At 40.4% G+C, this 12676-nt stretch overlaps 1 protein-coding gene across 1 annotated transcript; it reads left to right on the forward strand.

Annotated features, from left to right (window-relative positions):
* Nucleotides 1-1419: 1419 nt before the first annotated feature.
* Nucleotides 1420-10259, forward strand: LOC125886634 (N-acetylmuramoyl-L-alanine amidase-like). The gene is made up of 5 exons (XM_049572979.1): nt 1420-1693; nt 5191-6051; nt 8286-8496; nt 8774-9071; nt 10192-10259. The coding sequence occupies exons 1-5, from the start codon at nt 1621-1623 to the stop codon at nt 10219-10221; spliced, it is 1473 nt and encodes a 490-aa protein (XP_049428936.1). The 5' UTR covers nt 1420-1620; the 3' UTR covers nt 10222-10259.
* Nucleotides 10260-12676: the final 2417 nt, after the last annotated feature.

Genomic DNA, 12676 nt, shown 5'->3' on the forward strand with positions numbered 1-12676 from the left:
TTTCCTCCTGGGAGAAGTTTGGCCGTCTGACGCTGCTGCTCTCTTCTGCCATGGCGAATTGAGTAAACTCTCATTACGCCTTCACACGGCGCATTTAAGGGCGAGGAGAGGGGCTCATTTGATTGGTGTGATGTGTGTAAAACCCACTCCACGCCTTCTCTCCTCCCTCTTTACGACTTGCGCAGGTAGGAGGGACGGAGGTGGGAAAGAGGAGTAGCTGCGCCAGGGCGCACGGTGTGCCAAACTTGCAAAATCCACCTAGCCACACCCAGTTGGCGAAGCGCAGGTGCGCTGTGCTTCTGCCTCGCCCAGTCTGCGAAACTAGAGGCCCTTAAGGTCAACATTTTGGCCGTCACCATCTGTTTTTTTTGGAACCAGAAGTTACCGTATTTGGACAAGAAGGTGGAACTGTGGAGGAGTGAGGGGTGGATCTGACTCACAGACTGTAGTAACAGCCTGTCATGTTGCCCCGCTCTGAAAGATGTGTAACATTGAGCCTTAATGAAATATAAGCAGGTGCGTTATTAAAAAAAATAATCCCCCATATTTTGCCAAGAATGTTGAAATCACCTATAGAAACCAAAACTGTTGTTTGTACCTGGCTGTTAACAGGTTGGGAATTTTAACACGAGTGTCCGTGGGGCTTTGCTCTGTTTTGGAGCCAGCCTCAAGTGGCCATTCAAGGATATGTAGTTTTTGGCACTTCCACATTGGTTGAATTTTTCACCGTTGGGGGTTACCGCTTCCTGCGCAAAAAATAAACAAATATCACCTTACATGACTTTAGAGGCTCTGTATATTTAAAAGTTTTAATGTCTAGGTATTTTTCTTTACTGGTAGAAATGGGCTTCCATACATTGGGCTTGCACACTGTTATAGAAAAGTATTAATTGATTTATCTTTGTGGGTTCATTTAATCTTCATAACACAAATTCATATTTGGCTTTTTATTTATAAATTGTTTAATGACTTAAAATCTTGAACTTTAGCATCATACTACCACAAGCTGTTATATACAAACTACAACAGGACAATCATAATCATAATTTCCCTGCATTAAAAGTAAATGGAGCATAACAGTTTCTGTGATTTCCCATAACTAAAATAATTCCTGGTACTTGTGAGTACACAACAGTCATCGCATGAGAAGGTAAACATTTACCGCATATCTGCTTTATTTTTCTCTTCAGTTTGTTTATTGAATGACATTCTGTATTCAGAGGAAGCTGTACGAGGCTGTATGACTCGAGAGTGACACAACTCAATATAATTAGGAGAATCATTTTCTGTAATAAACTCTACTGCGGGAGCCCAGACTTTGTTTTGCTCATGACACACTTTAACTTCTGGATCAATACTTGGAACCATCAGTGTACACTGAGTACTCTTCACCTATTGGGACACAACACTGCAGTCATGCACGTACACTTACACAAATACACCTACACAGCTCCTCTCAGAAGTGCTTGGAAGCGTAACTGTGCTACTCAGGTTACTTTTTTGGAGAGTCTGTCTTTTGTTCGTTTAGCTCGGAGAAAGCCTTTTAGTTTGTTTTTTATTTCTTTTGTTTTTTAGTTTTTTTAGTTGCTTTTTTCAGAGGCAGCAGCCAGGAGATCCAACATGACTTTATCTGGACTGTCGTTTTTTGTTCTGGCTTTATCCTACGTCTTAACTGTTTATGGCAGGTCGACAGGTAAGTTCAGTTATTCTAAACATGTCAGCTTTTGTGTTAGCTTGAGTTGAATTCTTCATTAGTCTGCATAGTTTCTTTATGGTATGCTGATGAGGAATATTTTTGTCATGTTGTGATTTACTAACTCCCTGAAATCTGTCATCTTTAAATCAGACAAGCACAGGTTTCTATAATGCTCATCCTCTTTTTTTATTATTAAATACTGAAAAGGCCTACTAAATTTTCTGATTATGAATCAACAAACAAACCTTTTTTTTCAGATTCACTCATCACACATACAGATATTAACTAAGGTCTATATCCACACCCAGAAATGAATCTCATGTAATCAAAGAGACACAAACGTACAGGAGGAAAAAGATATGTTTTACATTATAACCATCAATGAAGATTTGAAAATGAAACAGAAAGGACCTTAGCCTGGTCAAATTTTAGGTTTTTACATTACCACCTCCAACAAGCATCAATGAGATCTTACTTTTCATGTTAATCTATAGAATAAGCTGTCAATAACCACACCAAGTTAAGGGACTGTATGAAAATGATTGGCGGGATGGGGGTTTTGGTTTAGAGAAGGTGAGAGGGTTATATCTCACTGATACTGTCCTCAAAAGAAAAACAACAGCATAAGGTGCTTGAGCGAATGGCTCCAAAAAAATTCAAGTGACAAAACCCTCTGGAAGTGTTGGAATAATGACAGTCTGTCGGGAGCAAAGGAGGGAGTAGTGTGAAGCTGTTATGGAACGACAAAGTCCATGTATGTAGGAAGTCAGCGTGGGAGGATGGATCAACAAAATATCAAACTTTAACTCGTTGGAGCGCTGTTTGTTTCCTGTTTCCTGTCGGCAGTCAATAACACCTTTTACACTGCTTGTTTAAAGTGGCAGAGATGATAGAGATGTTCTGGAGGTAGTAACAGAGTCGAATCGACGTCTGTGTAAAAACTGTGAGCCGGCAGGATGGGCGGGCTTGAAATTTCCGTGACATCTTATAAGTGCGACCAACTGCCAAGACATTTAAAAAGCAGCTATCAGCAGTTAGCAGCTAACTCAGAGAAGGAAAAACAGCGACAAATTGGGGAGTCAGTGTGATGCGGGTGCTCCTTACCCTCTGAAAATAAGATGAGAGAACTGCTATATAACAGGTACAGCCAATGTTAGTTGATGCAATGTTATGCCATTGTTACTGTTTATAAAGTGTTGCCCAACACGCATTGAAAAGTCACTAGAGGCAGACGCTTCTGTGTTACATGTCACGCCTGTCATGCCTGTTTTAAATCCAGCATGCCGGCGTGCTATCTAAAATCACACACCGAGGCGACATGATGCTACGGTTGTTTGCTTCTGCATAAAAAAAGCAAAACTGGTGCAATTAAGGGTCTTTGTTATGGTAGTTTTGTGGGATCTTTGTGTAAAAAGAGCTGATGCTTGTTCCTTTTGACTTAGACCATGATCATCCTGTAACCCTATCCATGCATGTGTAATTGTAACCATGACAATGTAGGTCTTTTTTTTTATCCCAAACCACAATGTTTTCCACTGAGTCACGATCTTTCCGTCAACCTAACCAAGTTGGTTTTGTCCTTAAACCTAACCAAACATTAACCACTGCAGTGTAGATGTGACGATAGATGGACAGGCAGTAGCAATGTTGTTTTGTTGATAGACGGGTCAGATCAGAAAACACTGACATGAGTTGCTTTGCAGGGCATTAGTTGTTTAATCTGGATGACTTGTTGGTCTTTGTCTTTCTGCTGAAGGGAGGGCAGTCTGACCTTTACTGGAGGAGAGAAGGAGAGGGTTTCTAATTTTATTTTTTTTTTCATTATATTTGACACAAGCTTCGTCTTGCAAAATGTATCGCAATTTCATCATGTAATTGGTTTCGTATCAAGCCACAGCAACATCTGTAATTAACATTTACTTTTTTATTTTAAAAGCATCAATGTTCAGACTTGGAAACATTTTTATACTTTGCCTCTTTTAGTTACTAATTGTGAAACAAATTTTACCCACTTAATTCTGTTTCTTTTTTTAAATGCTGGGAGGAGGATGCAAAAAGTGAAAGGAAGGGTCCACAGAAAACAAAAATGATGAGTGAGAGATTTGCTTTTTTAAAAAAAAGCAAGGTTCTCCTGTGTCTCCAGTGACCCCTCCAAAAATGTTCGTACTGTCCCTAACATAGCTTTGATCTGAATTTCTCAGTGTCAGTGTCATTAACTGTGTCACATACACCAGGGATCTTATCTGATGAAAACTCTGTCTGTGGGTGTGTCTGTGTGTCTGTTCCCCGTTTTTCTCCTCACTGACTCGGTCAATCCATGTGTAATTTGGCACAGTGGTAGAGGGTCATGGGAAGATGCGAATGAAGCAATATTACATCAATTGGCCAAAGGGGGGCGCTGTAGCAACCCATTGAAATTGCAAACTTTGAATGGCTATATCTCATGCCCTGTATGTCATAGAGACATGAAACTTTGCACAGAAATGCCTCTCCTCATGAGGAACAAATTTGCCCCAAGAACCCATAACTTCTGGTTATATAGATTTTCCGCCATTTTGAATTTTTTGAAACACTTAAAATCGATCTCTTCCTAGGAAGTTTGACTGATCTGCATGAAACTGGGTGAGCATAATCTAGGGACCAATATCTAAAGTTCCCTCTTGGCAAAAGTTGGAAAACTTATTAAAACTGAGCTTCTATAAGGCAATGAATATTGCGGAGGGCGTGGCTCATCACATAAAGGTGTATAACATCTCAAGGGTTTCACCGATTACCACGCAACTTTGTAGGCATATGACCACACATAATCTGAGGGGACCCCTCCATTATTGACCCCATCAAACAAAATGGGGGCGCTAGAGAGCTAATTTCTTATCTAAACTTGTAGATATGTAGAACAGGACGCCTCAAGGTGACTGGAGAAATGTAACTCAAATTGGCAACTGGGTGGCGCTATAACAACAGAACAATGCTTAAAAATGGCTAAAATGCGACCGATCGCTGTGGCTCCCCCTGTGGCCAAATGTTATTGTTTTTTTCTAATTTTTGGTATGACTAAGTCATGGTAAGGCATGCTGTACATAATCATGGAAACTGTCAGTGTGTCATTCTGTCAGTCCCACGTTTGACAAATGATACCATTCTGCCACTATTGGCAATGGTACTACTGTACTTTCAATAAAGCAATCGTACTATCAAATTCACAAAAACTCTGTGTGAATACATTGCTCTTCTTAATGGGTTCAGTTGACTATTTAATCTGCAATTTCCTATGACCTGTATCCCAAACACACACCATGTGAAACTGTACGTGGGCAACTGTGCACTCAATGGGTATGGACTAGTTGTATTAAAACCTTGTTCCACCCTATTTTATCCTCTTCTCCCCACTACCTACAACCTGACAGTTTATGTGCGTAGTCAGTTTTCGTTAATAGTTATTAAGAGTCATTATTGCACTTACCTCACTTCTTTTGTTCCTGATTTGTTGTCAGGTCTCCATCTGCGCAACATGGACAGCTTCATCCAGGCTGTGCAGCAGGTGGAAGAGTCGAACCCTGGTCTGTCCCCCCTGGCTCTGGTTCGGGCCCTGCGGAGGACCGCCGGCCACGACGATGAGATGACCATTCATTTCTTGGGTGCCTCATATAATCTCACTAATGCTGAGGTCCTAGAGACAGCCATTCTCAATGCCTCGTCCTTTAGCTTCTTTGACAAGGCCATCCACCACATTGTGACAGATTACGGAGAGGAAAGAGGAGTGGTTCTGGCTCCAGATGGCACCACGGTGGCTCTTGCACCCTTACTGCGAGGGATCGAAGCAGGACTGAAAGCCAACATGGAGGGGACACCAGCTGTTGGGCTCTTTCCTCTCACCTTAGGCAGGACGCTGGGCTTGTCCTTCCTCAGCCTACAGGACATCCCGGCATCTAAGCGCATGGGGCCTAACGGGTGCTGGGACAGCGTGGACCACCCAAAGTTGTTCAAGCTGTCTAGGCCTGCTACACTGGCCACTGATGCTGTCATTCATGGGGGCATGGATGGAGTTATACTGGGCACAGACCTCAGCAACCTAACTGCATCTGAACAGCCACAGGCCCTCAGTGAAGTTTTGAAAGGATACTATAGTTTTACTCTTCAGGAGGGACGGGGTATGGATGATATAACCAGCCACATTAGCCCGAGGCGAAGGGAGATCTCTCGATCCATTCTGGAGCCACTCGATCTTCACAGCCAGGTGATGGAGACACTAACGCTAGTGTGGAAGTTGGAGAAGACACAATGGATAGCTCTGGACACTGGCTTGGGGAAGGCGGTGAAGGATGGATTACAGGCTTTTGTGCACAAGTACTGGGGTGAGCTATGAAGTGATTAATAAAAGTACACTTGGGTGCAAAGTAGGGCTGCAACTATTTTCATCAGTGATTAAACTACCATGTTTAATTAATCACTTGGTCTCTAAAACTTGTGAAAAATGTGCATCACAAGTTCCCAAACCCAATAGTTACTTTTAAAATGCCTGTTGTTGTTTAACAAAAAAGATATTCAGTTTACTGTCATAGAAGGGAATGAAAACAGAAATGTATTTACATTTGAGAAGCTGGAGCCTGTGATTTTTTTTATATTACATTATCAATATTGTTGCAGATATTTTTTCTGCTAACAAGCCAGTTAATTTATCAACCAGTTGTTGCATCTCTGGCACAAAGGCTGGTCCTTGGGATGGTTAAAGAAACCTATGTACAATGGGCTTTCTCATTATTTATATATAGTCTGGAGAGTGTTGGATAGTATGACCAATTCTGGATTTTTGAGCCTGATACCATATCAAACATTGACAGTGTAAAAAAAAAATGTTAAAAAAAATTTTTCATTTTATTATAAAATTAAAATATATATATATATATTTATTTGACATAAAAATATTAAATAAACTAACATTTTTAATTTAAAAAAAAAAGCAGTAACACTAAACTTACACTTGCAATAAGATGCCAGGCAATCCGCTGACCATTTCCTTATTCGCAATGGAAATAAACTGATCCACACAGGGACTTTTTTGTGCTTTGAATGTAAATTATGTGCCAGAGTGCTTAAAAAAAGCAGCAAAATAGTGCTTTTTATTTACCCAACAGAAATCCTGAATGTCCTCAAATCCCAGAAATGTCCCTGTATACACCTGACCTTTGTGGAGCTGCCGTGACGGGATTTGCATCATTTAACAATTTTATCCGATAAATATTAATTATGATTTTTATCAACAAGCCCCTAGCCTCCTGTCATTGTGCATAAGCGGCCCCGGGGCAAAGCAAGTTGAGTATTCCTGCCTTAAAGAGTAATGTCAGTCTCAAACTGTGATGTCAGGATGTACTGACACACCAAGGAGTACACTTCTACATCACTGCAGTAAGGCAAGAAGTTAAACAAAAAACATGACTGTCAGAGGGTTTTATGTTGTTCTTGAAAATTAACCTAATCAATGTTCATATTGAATAGTGGGTAGATTAATTGATAATGAAAACAAAATAGAGAATTATCACCTGACTCCCTTCAACTCTAAGAAGCATTTTAGTGTCTTTCAGCAGGCAGCAGTTATTAGCGAAAGAGCTCTGATAAACCTGCTACACTACCTGATCAGCTAAAAACAGCAGGCAGACGCAGTTAACGACTAGCTGGTGAATGTAATGCAGCATTTAGCAGCTAAAGAGATGGATATTACAGAACTAAAAAAGAGAGAATATTGGGCTCTTGTTCATCGGGTGGATACAAACATAACTCCAAATAATGCTTATGTTGCCCCATTTCTGCTGGATGTGTAGGCTAAATAAGCAAATGTTTGTTAACATGCTTGTACATCAACTTTATAAGGAGATAATGTGTCAGTGTTCCCCACCCCTAGAAGGGCAAAAATCGAAACCTAAGACCTAGATATGTTTTGAGCATTTTTACAGTTGAACAATTAGCTTGTCAGCCCCTCTGGTGAAGAAACAGCAACAGAAACATTATGTGAAACCAAAGCTCAACATTGTTAAATTACTATAAGGACTTAATACACTTTTCGTAACTACACAAAGTACTTTATGCAGGTACCTTCGTAACTACATCAAGTACGTCATTTTATGTCACTTGGGCCATGTTCTGTACATTGTTATTTTAATTTAAATCAAGATCTTTTCCTAAACTTACCCAAGTAATGTTTGTTCTCTAACCCTAACCAAACTGCAAACACTTCACAATGAAAATGAGACCGTTGCTAATAGACACATTGCTTTGGTGTTGCCAGCACATAATTTTAACACATTTTGTGCCCACCACACAATGTGTTGTTAAGAGGTCATGTCCATTCCATGTATGTCTGTGAGACTGTGTTGGAAGAAACAATGTAATGGCACCCTTCCTTCCAAACTACATCATAATCATCTTTGACATTTATGTACTGCAGTTTTTGTTAGCCAGCAGCTGACATATACATAGATACTGATACATCTGAAATGAACCAATATCAGTCAGACCCTAGTCTTAGGTACGACAGCCAAATCTGGATCTTATTTAGTATCCTAACCTTCATCCTCTCTTTTCATCTCCTCAGACTGCCCTCAAATCATCCCTCGTTGTCAGTGGGGGGCAAAAGCTTACCAGAGTACACCTATCCCACTGTCTTTGCCTCTCAAGTTCCTCTACGTTCACCACACCTACGAGCCATCCTCGCCCTGTTTATCCTTCCCAAGATGCTCTCGCGACATGAGAGCCATGCAGCGTTTCCATCAGGAAGTTCGTAACTGGAGCGACATAGGATACAGGTAACCAGCTCTTAGAGGAATAATCTGACATCTTAGGAAATGCACTCATTTGCTTTTTTTATGCCAAGAGTTGGTTTCAATGAAAAGACTGATGTTGGAGGCAGGAGGTGATTAGCCTAGCTTAGCGTAAAGACTGGTAGTAAGGGGAAACAGATAGCCTGGCTCAATCCAAAGTCTAAACAATCTGCCTACTTCTAAAGCTCAATAATAAACACACTGTATCTCTCAAACAGAAATGTAAATGTTCAAGTACTGAGTACTATCTTTGTGCCCTCAGCTTTGTGGTTGGCTCTGATGGCTACGTCTATGAAGGCAGAGGCTGGAACTACCTCGGCAGACACACCAGGGGGCACAATGCCATTGGGTATGGCGTGTCAATCATTGGTAACTACACTGCCACCCTGCCATCCCGCCATGCCATCGACCTGCTGCGCCATCGTCTGGTCCAATGTGCAGTAGATGGAGGAAGACTGGCCACTAACTTCACGCTTTACGGCCACAGACAGGTGGTGAACTACACCTCCTGCCCTGGGGATGCCTTCTTTTCAGAAATAAGAAGCTGGGAACACTTCAGGGTATGATATCTGCCACTGCTGGCTGTATAGTTTACTTAATTTTTGGAGTAGTTTCACTTTATGAAATGGCTCTTGAGTTAGTCTTCCAGATTCTGAACTAATTTATCATTTTAATGTTTATACCGTTCAAAACCACCACCTCCAGTGCAAATAACCTCAAACCAATGTTGCTTTAAATGTTTGCCAATGAAATGAATCTGTTTGGTCATCCTCACATGCAGGGCACCCACCGTCAGTTTACATCCACTGAAAGGCCTTGTTTTGCCACTGACAGACTCAGATTGTTAATTTATGTGTCTAACAACTGAAGAAAGGATCAATATAAAACTAGACTTTTTTTAAAGAGTCAGATCATTTTTGTTAAACCAGAAACAGCCCAGACACTGCTACTGCCAAACCCACCAGACTCCATTTAAATAAACAATAATTTTATCATTGTAAAAAAAAAAAAAAAAACACACTTCATTTATAGTCAACAAAATAAAATAAAACTCACAAAAAACATTCTTGTTTTGTCTTTGTTCCAACAATCACCAACTCTGGTTTGGATGAAGTGAACTCCTTAACTTCATTTCGTTAGATGTGAAAATATGCTGGCCCTATACACCCATAAATTACAGTTCAGTTAAATGGAGTCTGGAGGGTTCAGTGATAGCATTTTTAAGGCTGTTTCTAGTTAAACAAAAAGGATTTTACTCTTTAACAGGAGGGTCTGTCTCTGTAGGGATCCTTTCCGTAATGTTGTCAGGCACTTAGAATAATCTGAACATGTCAATGGCAAAAACAAGCACTTTTAGTGGATGAAAACTGATAGTGCCAGTTGCCCTGAGTGGTTACATTACTGACTGTTTCGCTAGCTTGCTCAATGCTGGACTAATTTCAAAAACTGTTTCTCCTAATTGTCACTTAGAAACAAAAACATGAGGAAATATGGTCCAGGTTTACTGAAGTTACCCTTTAATGTCTGCATATTGTCAGGCATGTATATGAACATAAATATCAATGTAGTTTTTGTTTCAAGTCCCCAGTTCAGTGGGACAGAGACAAACAAAAAACATATGACACAAGAATCGCAGTCCTGCTTCACAATAATCTAATTTCTTCTTTTATGATTTTACAGGAAACAGACTCTCCAGAAACAGAAGAATAAAGAGATTGGCCAACTGTAATAAATGTGATTGTTTCTAACACCTGTCCGGTTCATTTGTCTTCCACTGGCTGTATTCACTGCCAGGTGCATCTAGAACAGCTGTACCACACAGACACAGGTCTTTGTATGTGACAAATGTTTTGTAATATTAGTGTTGACACAAACTGTGTAGTGATTGCTTTACTACAACATTATTTTTTTTGTAAAACATAAGAGTAAAAGCATAAAAACTGCTAGCAAGTTGGGTTAAAGTGCACGCAGGATGGTTTTGCCTTTCATCACAGAGTCTGTTGTGTCTACTCATTGACAGGAAAGAGAGCAAGGCTTCAGTCAAAGCCAACAGTAAACAGAGCCCTTGAACTGCACACACAATAACAAATGAATTACTCACATTTCAGTCAAGGTGCACATACGCAAATAACGTAGCAGAGTGGCAAAAATGTTCTGATATGTGGCACTAAACCATGCAGGAAGTGGCTGCAACTCATGATTATTTTCATTAACAATTAATAAGCAGATAATATTCTTAATTAATTGCTTGATCTGTAAAATGTTTATATACAACAACCCATGAGCCAACCAACCATCAGTGTTTTATTTTTTTACACTTAAACATGACCCCCTTTGCTCACATAGTGACACTAAATGACCTGACCTGTGCTGCTGCACTCAAATTACTGTTGACTTTGTAGAGTTCATTGTACCATGGGAAGATGCAACAGATGACATGCTGGAATAAAAAAAAATACACCAAAGACAGGCAGACAACAGTGAGGATGCATAATGTCATAGTTATTATTTCATTCACAAGATAAGCCATCAAACCTTCACCAACACCAGTATGGACTATCATTTTAAACCCCTGTTTTAGTCATGTGGTAAGTTACAGCAGTGGGACTCAAACTGTGGGGCCACTGCAGGTGGTGCTTCACTGAAATTCAACGTGGATCATCTTTATTAGTTGCTTTCCCAGTTATGGTTAATGATTGATAAAAAAAAAAAAAGTGGGGTGGGGGACATGAACCGTTTCAGCTTTTGAAGGGAGCGTGACAGAAAGAAATTGAGAACCACTCCGTCACAGTTCATTGACAGAATTTCATTGACATCAGCGCCATCTGCAGGTTCCTGGTGATTAGTGCTTCAAAACCTTCATGCCCAGGGAGCAGAGCCCCCACTACCACCAATACCACTGAGGACACAAAGGTCATATCTTAAACTACCGTAAAATTGTACATTTCTTGAATTAAAATGAGATCACATGCACATCTTTTTTTATTTTTATAATGGCAGATTCTTCTAAGTTTTAGATTAAATGATAAAAAAATGTCACTGTGTTGTCAAAAAATGAAACAAATACGACTAGTCACCCCTAGAATTACTATAATTATATCTGGCTGTGTTGAAATTCTTTGAAAAGCATGAACTATATAAACCATAATGAAGGCGAAATATAACTGACCAGTGGACCAGTTAGGGATCATTTTGACCGGAGCACACAGCAGACTACAGACCTGTGATGAAAATTTCATCAAACTAGGTGGCTACATTTACTCAAATATTGTAATTAAGTACAATTCTGAGTTACTTGTTCTTTAGTATAAAGGTTTTTCTTTTTTCAGACAAAGAGATCAGGAGATGTTGCTTTACCTTGACATGTTTCGACTGTCAACTTCAGTCTTCAGAAGCGTCATCTGACGTGCGTCATGTCTTTATCAGCTGGTGTTTCCTTGAAGGCGTGACCGGCCTGGCAATCTGACAAATCTGCCAGGCTGGTCACGCCCCTCGCCGCCCAATGTTCTCTGGAGGAGCGGCGGCAGGGAGGGGGCAGTCGAAACATCTCCTAATCTTTTTGTCTGAAAAAAGAAAAACCTCTATACTTTTTAACTGAGTAGACAAAATGAACCTAATCGAGTTACTTGTTCTTTACATTACATACAGTACTTACATCCTACTTTATACTCATGGATGTATTACTGAATGGGCCTATCGGGTCCAGGCTAAGGGCCCAGGGGCCAAGGAGCCCGGTCTCATTCCGAAGTCATCAAAATCGGGTGATTAGGCAGTGACTTGTGGTGTCAGAAACCAACGAAAAAAGGCGTCCTTTAATGTCAGCGTGATAAGTGGCCGGTTGCAGTTATAGTTTAACAGCGGCCAGTGGTGTCAGGGGGAAACATCGACTTTCACCTGAGAGAACGATGTTTGTGTCCCATAAGATTCCATAGCCAAACCCTGTTTTTTGTCCTTACACCCAACCACATGTTAGTGTTGCCTAAACCAACCATGGTGGGTTATGGAAGGAAAAAAGATGTTAATTTGCTGTGTTAAAATTAAATTTCCTGTGAGAAAGGAAGTGTATTGTGAAAAAAGACAATGCATGTGAGAATTTGACACGGTGTCCCAGAATGTCGACAACCAACCCGCCCAGGGTACCTTGCACATCATATGTGGATATAGA

The sequence above is a fragment of the Epinephelus fuscoguttatus genome, linkage group LG3 (assembly GCF_011397635.1).
Source record: "Epinephelus fuscoguttatus linkage group LG3, E.fuscoguttatus.final_Chr_v1".
Taxonomy (NCBI): domain Eukaryota; kingdom Metazoa; phylum Chordata; class Actinopteri; order Perciformes; family Serranidae; genus Epinephelus; species Epinephelus fuscoguttatus.